The 14,451-nt window shown below is 41.0% G+C and overlaps 2 protein-coding genes across 3 annotated transcripts; one reads left to right on the forward strand and one right to left on the reverse strand.

Moving 5' to 3' along the window:
• Nucleotides 1-1,924: 1,924 nt before the first annotated feature.
• Nucleotides 1,925-7,676, reverse strand: LOC104426161 (ubiquitin-like modifier-activating enzyme 5). 2 transcript variants are annotated; one of them, XM_010039118.3, is made up of 14 exons: nt 7,408-7,676; nt 6,779-6,847; nt 6,564-6,677; nt 6,267-6,395; nt 5,977-6,045; nt 5,389-5,541; nt 5,211-5,247; nt 4,667-4,749; nt 4,049-4,123; nt 3,904-3,978; nt 3,716-3,802; nt 3,507-3,622; nt 2,948-2,994; nt 1,925-2,329 (listed from the first exon to the last, which is right to left on the reverse strand). In XM_010039118.3, the coding sequence occupies exons 1-14, from the start codon at nt 7,495-7,497 to the stop codon at nt 2,193-2,195; spliced, it is 1,281 nt and encodes a 426-aa protein (XP_010037420.1). In that variant the 5' UTR covers nt 7,498-7,676; the 3' UTR covers nt 1,925-2,192. The 2 variants fall into 2 exon arrangements, with proteins under 2 accessions (XP_010037420.1, XP_039161537.1); XM_039305603.1 differs by having other exon boundaries at nt 1,925-2,338.
• Nucleotides 7,677-10,629: 2,953 nt separating this feature from the next.
• On the forward strand, nt 10,630-14,309 carry LOC104426162. The gene is made up of 6 exons (XM_039305285.1): nt 10,630-10,967; nt 12,638-12,889; nt 13,106-13,174; nt 13,452-13,518; nt 13,736-13,814; nt 13,900-14,309. Exons 1-6 carry the CDS (start codon nt 10,683-10,685, stop codon nt 13,961-13,963), a joined length of 816 nt encoding a protein of 271 aa, XP_039161219.1. The 5' UTR covers nt 10,630-10,682; the 3' UTR covers nt 13,964-14,309.
• Nucleotides 14,310-14,451: the final 142 nt, after the last annotated feature.

Consider the following 14,451-nt stretch of genomic DNA (forward strand, 5'->3'; position numbering starts at 1 on the left):
TAGTTAGTGATAATTAAATGCTATGTCGATAATTTTTAGCGATGATAAGAAATATTATATTGAAATTTCATTTAGAGATTTTAGTATTATATCGACAAAATTGAATTGGCATCGGTCTTAATGAGTGACTAGCTTATTGAGCGTCCAAGTGCTTGGTTTGGCAACACATGTCCAGAGTTCAAGGATGCAATTGAGGTCCAATCTCTATAAATATGGAATCTATTTTTTTTTTTTTTTTTTTTTTTTCTGCTTTCGAGTCTACAGTAGCCAATCACATAAGTAGATATGCCTTATTTTTTGGAAATATGGTTAATATCCTAAAAAATTCAAACTAGAGTATTTCCCAATTTGTACATTGTGACAAATTTATCCCAAATTAATATAAATTTTTACATAAATTTGCCATACTCATCATATATCATTTAGCTTAGCAATTTCATAAATAAATTTGAAGGGAGCTAGTAGAAGGAAAATATGTCACGGCTGTATCAATTTGAAGTTTTTGGTAACTAAAAAATTAGCTTAAAATAATTTTTTCATAAGTTTGTGACCCAAAAATTAATTTAAGATAAATTTGTTATTTTGAGTTTTTCATGATGTTGACCCTTGGGAACATATAGTTTTGTCTATTATTTCTTTGAATTTTTACTTATTTTTAAATTTTATGAGGTACACTCTTTTTAACTTTAATCGAACGCGACCCACCTCAAACATTCGAAGATGGGCAAATTTCTCCATTGTGTTCTTTAAAGGGTTGCAAAAGATGTGCCTTTGCGGCTTCTTGGCCCCCACTCGAGTCACAGTCCTGATAATCCAATCGATCCGTCTCACTTTAATCCCTTGGAGCATGCTCTGCAACTTAATTCATTTCTCACATTACTTGCTCCCAATTGGTTGGGAGCTCTACATATTAAACTTCCTTTCATTAAAATAATTGACTTCGTACAACGCATTAAATTATATTATATGACGAAACGAATTGGAGCGGATTGGACTTGAAAAGGAAAAGACGCAACTTCCTAGTTCCCACCACATGAGGAGTTCGATCTCTCTTGCGCTTCCTCGAACATTGACGGTTCGAGAATCATAATTCCAACCGCGAGATCCGGTTTTACAATCTCGGCGTGCTCTCGATCTTAATCGGTAGCTCCCGGTTGAATGCTTGGTAAAATTACAATTCTTGGCGTATTAGCATGAGCTAAAAGGCTGCTTTTTGCACGTATCAGCCAAATCACAATAGAATACTCAATCTTAATCATCACGACCACGTGCCCAAATCCCTTTTCTGGCTAAGCATGATCTGTCGAATAAAAGAGGAAAAAAGTGGAAAAACTAAGGGAGAGCGAAAGGGGAAAGAGCCCGCCAGGCCACCCCCATAAAGAAAAGCCTTAGTGAACAGCAGCCCCCGCAAGCCAGCCCCAAAATCTGCAGCGGTACCATGCGCGTGTCAGGCGCTGCCTTTACCGTATCTTTCAGCCTTTGAAGATCGCTCCCTTTCTTTCTTCTCTGGTCCCAGACCTTCCCTAGATCCAAGAGATGCCAACGGAGTCCCAGAGGTTGACATCAGACGAATTCCCCTGAACCCCATGCATGATGCAAGCGATCCCATTACGAAATCATGTCTGCGAAATGAGCACTTAATGGCAGTTTCCCGTTTCAGTTGGCTGAAACATCCGAATTACCCGACTTTCTGACCGTCGTCGTCACGTGGAATTTCGTTAAGCCATAGGTAAATTGATCTCTTAGCTCCTCTCATCGCAAGGGAAGACGGGAATGGATCCTAAGACCTCTCAGACCTTAAGAGTGGAATCTCTACGGTTTGAGCTTAGCTAATATCCAAAACGGTCGGAAAGAAGAAAAGGGAAAACAAAAAAAAAAAAAACAACCAGCAAAACAGGATAGTTTTAGTTCCCTTAACCTTTCGTTAATCTTGCTGAACCCATGTAAACTTGTAATTTCTAAACCTACAAATCATGCTACATGTGAAGCCTTCAAGAGTCTTAGCAAAAGAAAAAGGCAAAGAAAAAAGGATTAAAAAAATGACACTACGAAAGGTAAGACTGCAGTTCTGATTTTCTTCTTCTACTTGTGTGTAAAGGCTGTGTCACAAATTGAAGGCTCCTCGAAATTGGTCAAAAATTTTCTGAGAAAGTCACTTTAGGTGAAATACATAGTTTGCACCTTAAATAGAATTAAGAATTAAGGGCTTCAAGTTGCTTCCTTAGATCTTCGAGGTCATCAATATTCGTATCTGCTGATCCAGAAGCGGAAGCATTCTTAAACTCATCAGCACTAGGAAGTTCTCGAGTGAGTCCTTCGGGAAGAGCATCTGCACGGACTATAAAGTCAGATGATGATGGCTGAACTAAAGTTGCAAGCGAGCACACTAAGAACTGAAAGAAAAAGCAGGGGAATAACATGAAATCTGGAATTGTAACAGCTATTTAGAATTATACAATACAGCCAACAACTGATTATACAGTAAAAGGGAGAATTCCAGAAGATGCCAACTTTTAAAAAGTATAATCCTCAGTGAATGACAAAACTACATCACAAACATGGAACCTCAAACAAATTGGAGAAACAAGAGGGAGTAAACACTAAAAAGATAAACTGACAGGTCAAATGCTCAGCTCAGTTACATGTGCATTCAGGGAAGTAGGGTAATTATGCAAAGTGGTATTTCCTTATTTGTATCCGTCACCATTGAAATATAAAACTTCTCATACGCAACAGTATAAGGCCAGATTTTCCAAAAGGAACTGGTCGTGGATGAAACTTGAAATGTTCAGTGAATCAGCCATGAGAACTCAACCAAAATTATGAGAACCATCCCATGAAAAGAGAACTGCATCGTTACCAGCAACAAGAACTTGCACAAGTTTATATTTAATAACAAGTTTCCTACAGTGGAACACTTCCTTTAAATAAGAGAGATGAAGGTCACCTGAACTTGCAGCATCTGTCCTCTTCGTATCACTATCATCAACAACACTGAAGAGGTGAAAAAATTAAAGAAAAATCATCAGATCATCAACAACAATGAAAAGAACAAAAGATTACAGAAGAAAACGTCAGAATAAAAGAACGTTGAGACACCATAACTAAGTCCTAGAAAGAGAATAGCCAAACACATTAGATTGGTCATGAAAACTATGGAAGGACAAGTCATTCTGACATGACACGACAACCATTTTTCACAAATGATGTTTAGTTCAGAGGAGGGTAACGGTTCAAATTCCAATGCATTCTATTGTTTGGGGCAACATCAAATAGTAGAAGACGAGAAAAAAGTTATTCTGTAACTTTGCGAGGAACCACTAAGTGTTCCACCAAAGTAGTTGGATTTTGCAAGAGGTCCCCCCCCCCAAAAAAAAATGACAAGAAAGGGGAAAAGACTGTCCCTGTCCTTTCTGTCCTCTTCATTATTTTCTCAAACTGAAAAGGCTCAATGACGTGTCAGTAACACAGAGCTATTTCATGATTTGGTCGAACACAATGATTACCTTATGTTCCACTCATTATCATCATGAAGAGGACATTCAGCAGCAGATGGTGCCTCAGCCTCCATCTTGGCTTTAGCAGCAGCATCCCTAGCTGGCTTCGCAAGCATGTATTCTTTCTGCAAGGTAAATATAAAGAGAACTGCATAAATAAATCATGTATCGGTGGACAGATTAAGCTGTCATAAACAAAGGCCGGTCAAATTAGTTGCCTGTCGTTCTAGACATGCTGCATTTGCACATTGAGGATTTGGCCTCATTTCCATGGTTGGGAAATAGTCTTTAAGGGAATTGTATCCCTGCAATCAAGCAATAAAAACTTTCAGAAGTTCAGAGGAAAAAGAGCATAACCCCAGCTTCTATGCACGCATGCATGCACAGAGAGAGAGAGAGAGAGTACCAGGTATGGTGAGACATGTCCAAATTTAAGCAAGAACTTTAGTGTATTTTGAACAAGAAGACCTGCAATAACTCCCTGGAAATTTGCAGATGTTATGATTCAGTGGACACCACAAACACATAAAAAGGAGGAAGAACCTGTTTACCATTGTAGTTGGTAACGATGCAGCACAGACCCCTTCACGCTTAAGTGTACGTTCATCTACTCCAGATGCTACAACCTAAAATAGTCCATGAGATATTAGTATATCACCACCAGAAAATAGAGTTTCTTTAAAGCCCTCCCCCCAACAAAAGTAAGAAAATGAAAGTAATAAAAGGATGCAAACCAAATTCAACTTCCATGTTATAAGTGAATCGAAAATCCATCACATCAAACAAGTCAGACGAAAGTGCTAACATCCTTCAGACCAGTAAAAGAATGCACAAGATTCCTGTAGTTTGTATTCTTCATAAATGTGGGCTTGCAGTCTAGAGTTTCATTCCTCTTCAGGATTTACACGCAGATACGATTTGACTCCAACTAAATCCCATTAGAAAAGCACTTAACAAACACAACCAGATTCTTATGCAAAAGTTGATTGAGTAGCAGTTCGTTTTCTTACAAGTCAGTATGAAAACTAATTTTTCCCATAAATGAAGGGACAAATCCATATTTCCAATGCGTCAATGAGAGGGAAAAGGGATGCATATAAAAGTACATATAGATCTACATTAATATTCATCCTCGAGTTTTCCATGTTAAACTTCAAATGCTAACTTACAAGAGGAGGAGCACAGGCAAAACAAGCCGTTTCCCCAGGAATCAGCAATTGGATATGACCAGACACAGCATCTTCAGAGACACCTGCATACATTTCCTCATGAATGAATCTTCTAGCAAATGAGGAATATAGAGATCCTGGTAACATTTCACTGCATCAGCACAATTTACATAAAGCACTACAGCTACAACCAGATTCTTCACACTTCAGCAATGACTTAGAACAATTAGGCATGTCTTCCTTTAGGTTGATTCAGGGGTCAATTCTACAATTAAAATCAATGGTGATCATAGCATTCTAAAACCATCTGGAATCTGAAATGCAATCAGTATCTCATTCATTGTAGCAAAGCCATTTACTTAAAAATCAACGACAGAGGCCTGTGTGGAACTGCCTTAGAACTACAGAAAAGAGAAATGGAGGCACTATTTTAGGTTTTTCTCAGTTTCTCAAGGACTTTGTTCCGGACCATTAGCACTCTGAACAACTAAACCAGCTGACCAAATTGTACTTATGTATGTAGTAGAGAGAGTATGTAACACACCAGATTCCATCCATGTCTGATTCAACTCATTGCAAGCCTGTATGACCACAAGAATTTTGATGTCACGTAGCCATTGAAAACATTCCATAAAACCATACCAAGATATGTACAATTCGTTCTTATATAAATGAAACGAAATCACTAATTAGTTCTAGCCCACCTAAGGTAACAACTCTACCTGGTTAACAACCATTCTCGCTTCATAGTTATCAACACAGCTTAACACAAGATCCACGCCGCTACCTTCTTTGTCTGGACGAAAGGACTTATTCTTCAAACTTGATATGAAGGTTTCAAAGCCTTGCACTGTCGTTATATTCAATGTATAGCTCTGAAAAAATCAAAAAAGTTGACGATGAATGATTAACCAGAACAGAGAATCAATACTCACATCAGACCCCACAAATTCAACCAGTTTTGAGTGACAAGGATATTCCTAGCAGATAGTTTTGAAACATCTAGTCACCTATGCCTAAGCTAGAAGTAGAACTACAAATTAGCATAGGCCAGCAATAGGAAATCGATGTCAAACTAACCTAACTATCTCTTTAGGTCAGTGATATTTGTGAACGATCGAAAATCCATATCAACACATCAATGTCCATAGACGTGGCGACTCTACACCACAATCACAAGCTGCGATGAAGACTTTCATGATGCTGGATCAATTTTGCCATTTTGAGAAAAACTTGGCTCAGGATTCAGAAATGCATATCTGCCAAGAGATGTGGGTTGACCTCCGACGAGGACAGGACAAAGTACATACCTCAAGGACAACGTCTGGATTTATGTCTGACAGAGTCTGTACAGCAGCATCGGTCTTTGTCATCCCAACCTAAGAAGGTAAAAGAAAGACATTTGACTGACCATTGACCAAGCAAATACCAAATCAGATACCAACATGCATGCTATATATTGTACAAGCAACTCTGGACAGCATTACTCGTCTAACAGTTATATCTTGATCTCATTCTTATAATTAATTGCTGAAGGCGAGGGATTCCTGGTTTTATTACATTGATTGTAAAGGATGAAAACTCAAGCACTGTCAGATACCTGCTCTGGACGGAAAAATAGCCTGTTCATGTTAGCTAACTCGACTTTGTCATAATCATACAGCAGGAGGCGACCTACGCCACACCGTGTGAGCATCTCAGCAGCAACACTTCCCACACCACCAATTCCCTGCAGTTTGATATGACATTAATAGAAACATCTAAGCCAGTCAATTGAAAACCTTTTTTCTTTTTTTGGCTGAGTGAATTTTGCAAATGCACTATGAATAACTTATTTATCGTGTATAAAACTACATTTTCATAGAGGTACAGATTGAAGGAAGAAATAAGTACAGACAACTATAGCAACTGAGTACTCGCGTATCCTTTCATAATTCTCCACAATTCCCATCCTTTGTAGTGCCATGAGCCTACTGTAAGGGTTACTGTCTACAACCTCAGCACTCATATCCTGCCAATGGAACAAAAACACATATCTCCATATCATAATCGCAAAGTTTAACAGCCCGGCAACATAGAGACAACAGGAATAGAGAACCAACAGAATAACACCTTGACTTTCGAGCGATGAGCTGGGGCAAACTTTGCAAGCTCGGATAGATGCTTCACCCGCGACCTCAGCTACAAACCACACCAACGAAGGCAAACATATTCAGCGCCTCGCTCATTTATTACAGGAAAAAACAGCTTCATTTCAAGTACGCAAGCTTCCTTGAACTAAAGTTTTCCTCTTTGATCCTCCTCAGTTTTCAGAATTATTAAAAGTCATGGGGCAATAGAAAGCCGAAACAATCAAGAACTCTCTTCCATGTCCACGCATAGTTTTTCAGGAAATTCATATAAACCCTCCAAATCCAATCCAAAAACAAACAAATAAATAAACCCTCCAACGCTCAAATCTACGCTATCGGGATCCAACACCTCCCGTGCGTTTCTAACGCCGGAGAACGCTTTCAAGAGAACAACGACGACGGAAGCTTATCAGACATCTCATCCTGCCATATCTCTGCCAAACCCGACGCCGCAGATCGCGATGAAAATCACAATCAACATCCGACGACAGGACACGAGTAACGGAAAAAACGAGCCCGGCTCGCATAACGCAGGCGCGGTTGGGCGCGCGAGTGGGAAAAGCGGAGATCGCGGACGCACGCGGACGAAGCGAGGCTGAAAGTAAGTACCTTGTCGATGGAGGCATTGCGGGAAGGATCGGGTAAGGACCGCCCGAGCGACTCGAGATCGTCGAGCATCTCTTTCAATTCGGCCTCCATTTCCCCCACCTCCCTCCCTCGCTGCGAAATCGGGAACTGAATCGACGATGCACTGATCGAAAGCGGACTGTCTTAGCGCTGAAAACGATTCCTTCCCTGCACCAGCATGCAACCCCTTTTTGTTTTCGCGGGTGCAGAGCTCGCCGAAAGGAAGAAAAAAAACAGCAGATCTTCATACAGTGTGAAAAGCGAGCAGATCTTCTTACAGTGTGATTGGCGAAAGCGACGAGTAAATTTGTTCCGGGAATAAAAAAAAAAACATGTTTGGTAAATCTAGATAATTTTTTATTTCTTTTATTTTTTCTATTTTCTTTTTCTTTTTCATTTTTTTCTTCTTTTGGCGGTGCCGCCAAGACCTTGGCCTACGATCCGTGGCGAGCGAGGGCCTCGCCTTGATCCGGGCGAGGCCGAGCTCGCCCGGCCCCGGTGGCGCGGCGCGGCCTCGCCGGCCACCGCCGGGCGGACGCCGACTCGCCCAGTCCGGCGAGGCCGAGGCTCGGCCGCCGGGCGAGGTCGGCCTCGCTCTCGGATCGGGCGAGATCGAGCTCGCCCGCCGGCGCGAGGTCGGCCTTGCCATGGATTCGGGCGAGCTCGAGCTCGCCAGATCCCCGGCGAGCCTCGCCGTGGTGGGGCGAGGCCGCGGCCCTCGTCGGCGGTCGCAGGCCATGGTCGAGGCCTGGCGACCAGGCCAAAAGAAAAAGAACAAGAAAATAAGAGAAAAAAAGAAAAAAATAAGTGTTTCTCAAAAGTGTTTGAAACATGTTCCAGGAACAAAAGAACAAAAGAAAGAAACGCGTCCAAATGCGTTTCTGTTCCTTTTTGTTAAGAAAAAAAACAGAAAAGTGTTTAAAAACAAAAAAAAATACAAACAAACAGGCCCGAAGAGTGCTGTCTTCGGTTTCGGTCGGACAGTTCTCGCGTCTGGGCCTGTGATCTGTCGGCCTTCCAAGGTGTAGAACCCAAAAAATTGGGCCGAAATGCATCTGGGCCATGGCATCGGCAATCCAAGGCCTCGCTTGGTGAAATTCACAAGGAAGAACGCCAGAAAGCGGTTCAGGCATTTCATTTGGCTAGCTGGCTCTGAAGAATAGCATTGCTACTTAAACGAAGCTCGTGGATGGAGGAACGAACGTCGACGCCATCTGCTCTCAGGAGTTTATGTGAAGCTATTTTTGTGGACAATCTCTGAAAGATTGTATAGACGGTAATGTTAGTGCCAAGTGCTAGTGCAGAAATCCTAGTATTCCGTGGAAAATCTTATTCCCCATGGTGATTTGGACTCTTCTGGCTAAAGGAATGGGAAAGTTTTTTGATAATGATAAAGCTAATTCTAACTTGATCATGCAAATCAGGTTGAAGTTGCTGATTTTTTTCTTTTTAATGCTATCATGAGCACGGAACTTGAAGAGTCTAATTGAACCCAATGATTAAAGCTGAATGCGGATGATTCGGTTTTTAGAAGTTAGTGGCACAATGTGGGCGGTGGTCTCATCAGAGACCAAAAAAAAAAAGTGGGTTAAAAGATTGGTAGCACTTTTGTTACTAAAAGCCAATCAAGGCCAAAGCATTGTGAGGGTGCAATTGAATAAGCTCTTGAGAGCAACATTTGAAATAGAGTGTGATGATCAATTGACGTCGAATGTTGTCGTGGATCGAACTAAAACTCAATGCCGGTTCCTACATTTTTTGAATGCAAGGCGTCGCTGCAACGGTTACATCGGTTCAGATGAAGCATGTGTCTCGGGAAGCCAATAGGTGTGTGGGTGCTTTGGCAAAGCCGGATCAATGCCAACGGGAAGTAATGCGGACCTGTGACGACGTTCCTCTTGTAATTATGGACTGTCGTATTTGCGAATTCAAGAGGAGTTTGGCTTTTCTCATAATGCAGCAGTGGATAGGAGCTGAGGCATTGGCTCGTGTTTGGTTGTAATTTTTCTTCTTTGTTCTATCTAAGGATAAAACATGACTGAATCCGGAGCGACCACCATATTTTGCTCCAAATTAATTCATCTTTGTCATATGGTTAGTGTTGTGTGTTAAAGTTAGAATATACGGAAGGTTGAGAATTATAAAATAGGAAAAATTATACTTTTGATCACTATACCTGGATATATTTTCTAATTAAGTTCTTATACTTTTAATTTGTCCAATCAAATTATTATACTTTTACGAATTCTCTAATCAATTCTCTCAAACATTCTAATCAAATTTAACTGATGTGACAGTCGAACGATATCAAAATATATTGTATATCACGTGTTATATAAGATTTTTCATTTATTGTTGCATGAGCTACCTGCAATAATTTAAGACACATGACCAGCTCTCGAGCGCATATGTCACGTTCCATTTGATGGTGAAGAGTTTCAAATCTTGCATTCTCGCCAGCTACGGCAATGATGATTATATGCTTGCTCTTCTAGTTCTTAAAATGGTCAAATAAGGCCTTATTTGTTAATGTTCTTTTTTTTTTTGTTTATGAACAAAATTTCAATATAAATGCATTTGTTTACGTTTTTGTTCCAAATCTATTTTTTTGTTCCTAAACACATTTATAATAAAAACGAGAAACAAAAAAAACATGTTTCTTGTTTTTGAAATAATTTTTAAGAACAAATTTTATCTCTCCTCTCTTTTTCTTCTCTTTTTTTTCTTCTTTTCTTTTTCTTTTTTCTTTGGCCGTCGCCGGCTTTGGCCATGGCCGACGACCGGTCGTCGAGGGCCGGCAACATCGTCGAGGGCTAGCGACCTCGCCGGAGCATCGCCGAGGCTCGGCCTCACCTTGGCTGGGCGAGCTCGGGCTCGCCTGCATTTGGTGAGCCCGAGCTCACCCAACCAAGGTGAGGCCAAGCCTCGCCCAACCACGCCGTGGCTCTGTTCCCTGGAACAATTTTTGAACAGAAATGTTAGCAAACGCTCCTGAGAAGATGAATATGGCCTTCGGATTCTGTAACGGGTCAAATCTATTCGGACAATTTTGTGCATCCGGGTCCGTAATCTCGCCCCACGGGCCCACTGTCTTTGCCACGTGCCGTGGAGCATGTCCCAGCCCAACTAGCGTATCTGGGCCTGTATGATACGACGTACATGTGCGTATGATACCTCGTATTCCAATTCAAATGCGACCCCTGTCGTCCCGTCTCGCCTCGTCCCGGACCTCGAGCTGAGTTCCCACCAGGTCGAGAATGTCGAGCTCGGCACCGCCGCCGGCGGGACCCCTAGACGAGGACGAGCGCGATCCGGTCCCCAGCCAGACCGACCAGACCCAGGAATGGGAGGTCATGGCGCGAGCCTGGCTCCGAGCCTTCCCGGAGGCGAAGGAAGTGACCACCACCGACGTCGAGGCCTGGATCGACGTGAACCACGACGCCCTCCCGTCGGAGCTCAGGTCCATGGAGAGGGCCGAGCTCATCGAGCGCCTCCTCTCCATTCAGAACATCCTCCGGTTACCGGCTCAAATCCCTGGAGAGGTACACGCCCGTTTCCGCCGTCTCCCTTTTTTTGATTTCGAGTCGTTTCGCCCGAGACTGTGTGCTCCTTGTTGGTAAACTTGTTTCGCGATGGGAAAGGTCGCATCTTTTCCTTTTGTATGGTGGAGAATCGAAACGGATTGAACGATGCTTGCCGGCTGGCGGGTTGGACTGTGTGCGTGATTTGGGGGATTCGATTTCAAATGCGTATCGGTTGTTACTTATAGGAGGAGAAGTAAATGAGAGGATGGAAAAAAAGGATGTTCGATTACGTACTGAAGGCGCATGCCAAAGTGTCGCCAGCATGGCCGGTAAGATGGAAGTGCAGACTGAAGTGGAGAGCAGTTAGAATGTCATTGGAGTCATGAATTGTCAGGCCATTCTCAGGAGGAAGTATAGTTTGTGGAGAACCCGGAGATGAATGCATGATCACCCACGAAAAGAAGAAAAGTTAAAAAAGCTAGAAGACAGTTTAGACAGGGTTATCTGAGTTGAGTAGAGGTTATATTTGTTGTTCAGGTTGATTGTGTACATGTGTATTAATATGGTTTGAGTATAGAAGACTTGTTGAGGGGATTAGTGCCCAAATTTAATTGCAGTTTCAGGATACAAATTTTTTTAAAGACAGAGTTTCAATGGGTTAAAGCATTGCATGTTTCTTTCAAAAAGGAAAAAAAAAAGCTTGGAATGTTGTCGATAGATGGTTCAGTTCTGCTATACTTTCCAAAATTTGTTGCCAGGAGCCTTGAAATGACTGGAAAGAGTGTCCTTAATTATCCAGAGGAGTGTGCTCACTCAGTTTAAGCAGTTGGAAAGCATAGATTTGAATTGTAATCAATTGATTAAGAGCATGGAAACAAGCTGCTGAAATGTTTTGGTTCACGCTATGTTTACTTGATTGACTTTAATCATCCAGTATACTCATTCGGATGTTGCACTGTGTGCTTTCTGTATAATGAATATTATGTATGCTCCAGCTTAAAATGCTTTCAATACAATAATCACATTGGATCTGCAAAAAGATATCAGGTTTTAAAAATGTGATTGAGATTCAAAAAGAAAAGATGGATTGACATTATATTTCTGCATAAATTCTGTTTGCTAAACTTTAATGAAATTAGTAGCATGACAAAATCACTTGTGATGCTAGCTTAATTCAAAATCACGAGGCTAAATGCTGGGATCTCGTCAGATATCAAGAGTTGGATTTCTTTTTGTCGATGTTGTGGAGTTGTCCTTTTAGTAAGTGATTGATTGTGGAGGAGATTTTATTATTAATTGTTCTAGATTCTCTTTGATTGTGGAGGATTTATTATTATTAAATGTTCCGGATTCTCTATTAATGAATGATCCCCTTGGGATTCAAGAGCATACCACGTCAGATCATGAACTTAAATAGCCACACAAATGTATGGAGTCAGGTATCATTCTCCTATCAACTTGTACTGAAAGGGGGAAAAGAACCATTGCAAAGCTGGTGCAGGTCTTGTAATCTTGTTATGATCAATTTCTTTGCAGGAAGTCCATGAAACCTAAACTCTTTTGATTGACTTTCTATTGCATACTTTATCATTATTATTATTTTTTAACTTTTGAAGATATTGCCATGTCTATTTACTAGGCACTGAGTGGCAATTCATGCGAATCCATGGTATTTTTTCTTATGGCAGGAAAAGGAAACAACAGGTCATATGAATTATCCACCAGCTCGGTTTCAACGTACCGATCAATGGCTACCGGTTTATTCCTGGTTGGAATCACTGGAACAGGATGAGGTAGTTAAATCCAAGGATATATCTGACTGGCTAACTGACAACCCAGAGATCAGAGAACAGCTTTGCTCAAGACATTCTCGATATCATTTGACGCACTACATCAAAAAATGCCATATGAAGATACTAAAGAGACGGGAAAAACAGAAGGTATTGCTTCTAAGTACTTTCCAATTCGCCGATCATATCACTGTGCTTAGAGACCTGGGGCATCCTCTCTCCATATTTTTTTTTAGTTTCTGTTTTTTTTTTCCAATCTGCTTCACGTGATTCCACAAAATTCTACCAAAATTTTATCTTTCGACATTCATAGACCTGATGATTGTGTTCGTTATTGACTATTTCATAATGGCTTTGCTTTTACAGCTGCTTCCTCAAGCTCCTTCTGTTAATGCTAGCAAAGACGTGGTTCAGAAGCAAGTGATGCAATTCCATGTATGATTTTCTGTTCTCATCTCCAGCTTTTAGAGCACGATGGCATAATTTCCAGTAATAGAAAACTTTCAGTACCATGGGCTGGTGGTGAACCCTGCCCCCAAACGTGAAATTCTCCGTCCGCCATATCACTTTGCACTTTGACACAGAATCCTATTTTAGAGAATGCATTAACACTAGGGAAGACAGTGGGCAGTTAGATTTTTCTTTAAAATTGAAAGGATCTGCTAAGTTCTGGATGATTGGGTCTGACTTTATTTGTGAAGAATTGTCAAAGATGCAAAATTACCGTCTGTCCTTGCATGTTTATTGCTTTTCCCATGATGCAGTTGCTAGTCAACCTGGCAAAGTGCATTTAGATCATGCTCGCTTCTCTTTATAATGCCAGTGAGCAACCAATGAAATTTTTTTTTTTTAATTTTTTTTATTATTGATCAATGGTTGAAGGCGTTTTTCTGTCTGCAGTGCTTTTTTCCCCCTCGATTATTTTACTGCTTCGCTTGTTTTACTTTCCAATTAATGATGTCTCACTTCTTTTCCCCTGTTTTCATTGATTGATAGCCAATCCTTTGAACAACATACCGAGAGATAGTGAACTTTATGTGGCCAAACGAAATGAAGCATTTCAGAAGTACGAAATGTGAGTGACTCAAGTTTGTTCTACCATATTTCAGTTTGACTCTTTTACCGTGGTTTGGTGATCTATATTCTGAATAATGCTTCAGTTTGGTCGCGCTGGAAAAGCAATTGTCCACTCTCTTTCCGAAGCCTCAAGTCGTAAACAAGTGAACCGCGCAGAGCTCAAGTCACTTTGTATATGCACTTAGCAAGGGTGAATTGTTGTGTTTCCTGCTGGTTTTAGGTGCATTCACAGAAGTAGAACAACAGGAGTTTTCTCTATGGACATGGTGTCTGTGTGAATAATCTCTCTCCTTTTAGTTTGTTGCATGACGACTAATTTTGTTTTCGCAAAGCCTTGCTACCTGTACAGAAGAATGGCTAGCTGCTGATATTTATCCAGTGTAAGAATTGAAAAGAGATTTTGATGATGGCCATGGAATAGAGAAAGAGTGGCTAAGTACAACTTCCAGAAAAGGTGACATGCAGCATTTCGTTGCTGTTTTTTATATCAAAATTTTAGAAAATGATGTACTAGTCCATGATTAAGATTATGCCTTGCTAAGTCAATTGATCAAGACGGTGTATTTCGAGGAACAATTAGGAGGTCACTATAAGTGCCTGTTGAAGCTCGAGGGGTTTTGGTTTTTGTTTCCTCG

The sequence above is a fragment of the Eucalyptus grandis genome, chromosome 11 (assembly GCF_016545825.1).
Source record: "Eucalyptus grandis isolate ANBG69807.140 chromosome 11, ASM1654582v1, whole genome shotgun sequence".
NCBI classification, from domain to species: Eukaryota; Viridiplantae; Streptophyta; class Magnoliopsida; order Myrtales; family Myrtaceae; genus Eucalyptus; species Eucalyptus grandis.

What these genes read in the sequence shown, in the direction of transcription:
- LOC104426161 (XM_039305603.1), bottom strand. Translation starts at nt 7,497, where the DNA reads ATGGAGGCCGAATTGAAAGAGATGCTCGACGATCTCGAGTCGCTCGGG. An exon ending in CGAGAATGGTTGTTAACCAG is followed by an intron (nt 5,248 to 5,388) that starts GTAGAGTTGTTA and finishes GTGGTCATACAG; the next exon opens with GCTTGCAATGAGTTGAATCA. An exon ending in CATCGTTACCAACTACAATG is followed by an intron (nt 3,979 to 4,048) that starts GTAAACAGGTTC and finishes GCAAATTTCCAG; the next exon opens with GGAGTTATTGCAGGTCTTCT.
- LOC104426162 (XM_039305285.1), top strand. Translation starts at nt 10,683, where the DNA reads ATGTCGAGCTCGGCACCGCCGCCGGCGGGACCCCTAGACGAGGACGAG. An exon ending in CGGCTCAAATCCCTGGAGAG is followed by an intron (nt 10,968 to 12,637) that starts GTACACGCCCGT and finishes TTCTTATGGCAG; the next exon opens with GAAAAGGAAACAACAGGTCA. An exon ending in TGCAGTTGCTAGTCAACCTG is followed by an intron (nt 13,519 to 13,735) that starts GCAAAGTGCATT and finishes ATTGATTGATAG; the next exon opens with CCAATCCTTTGAACAACATA.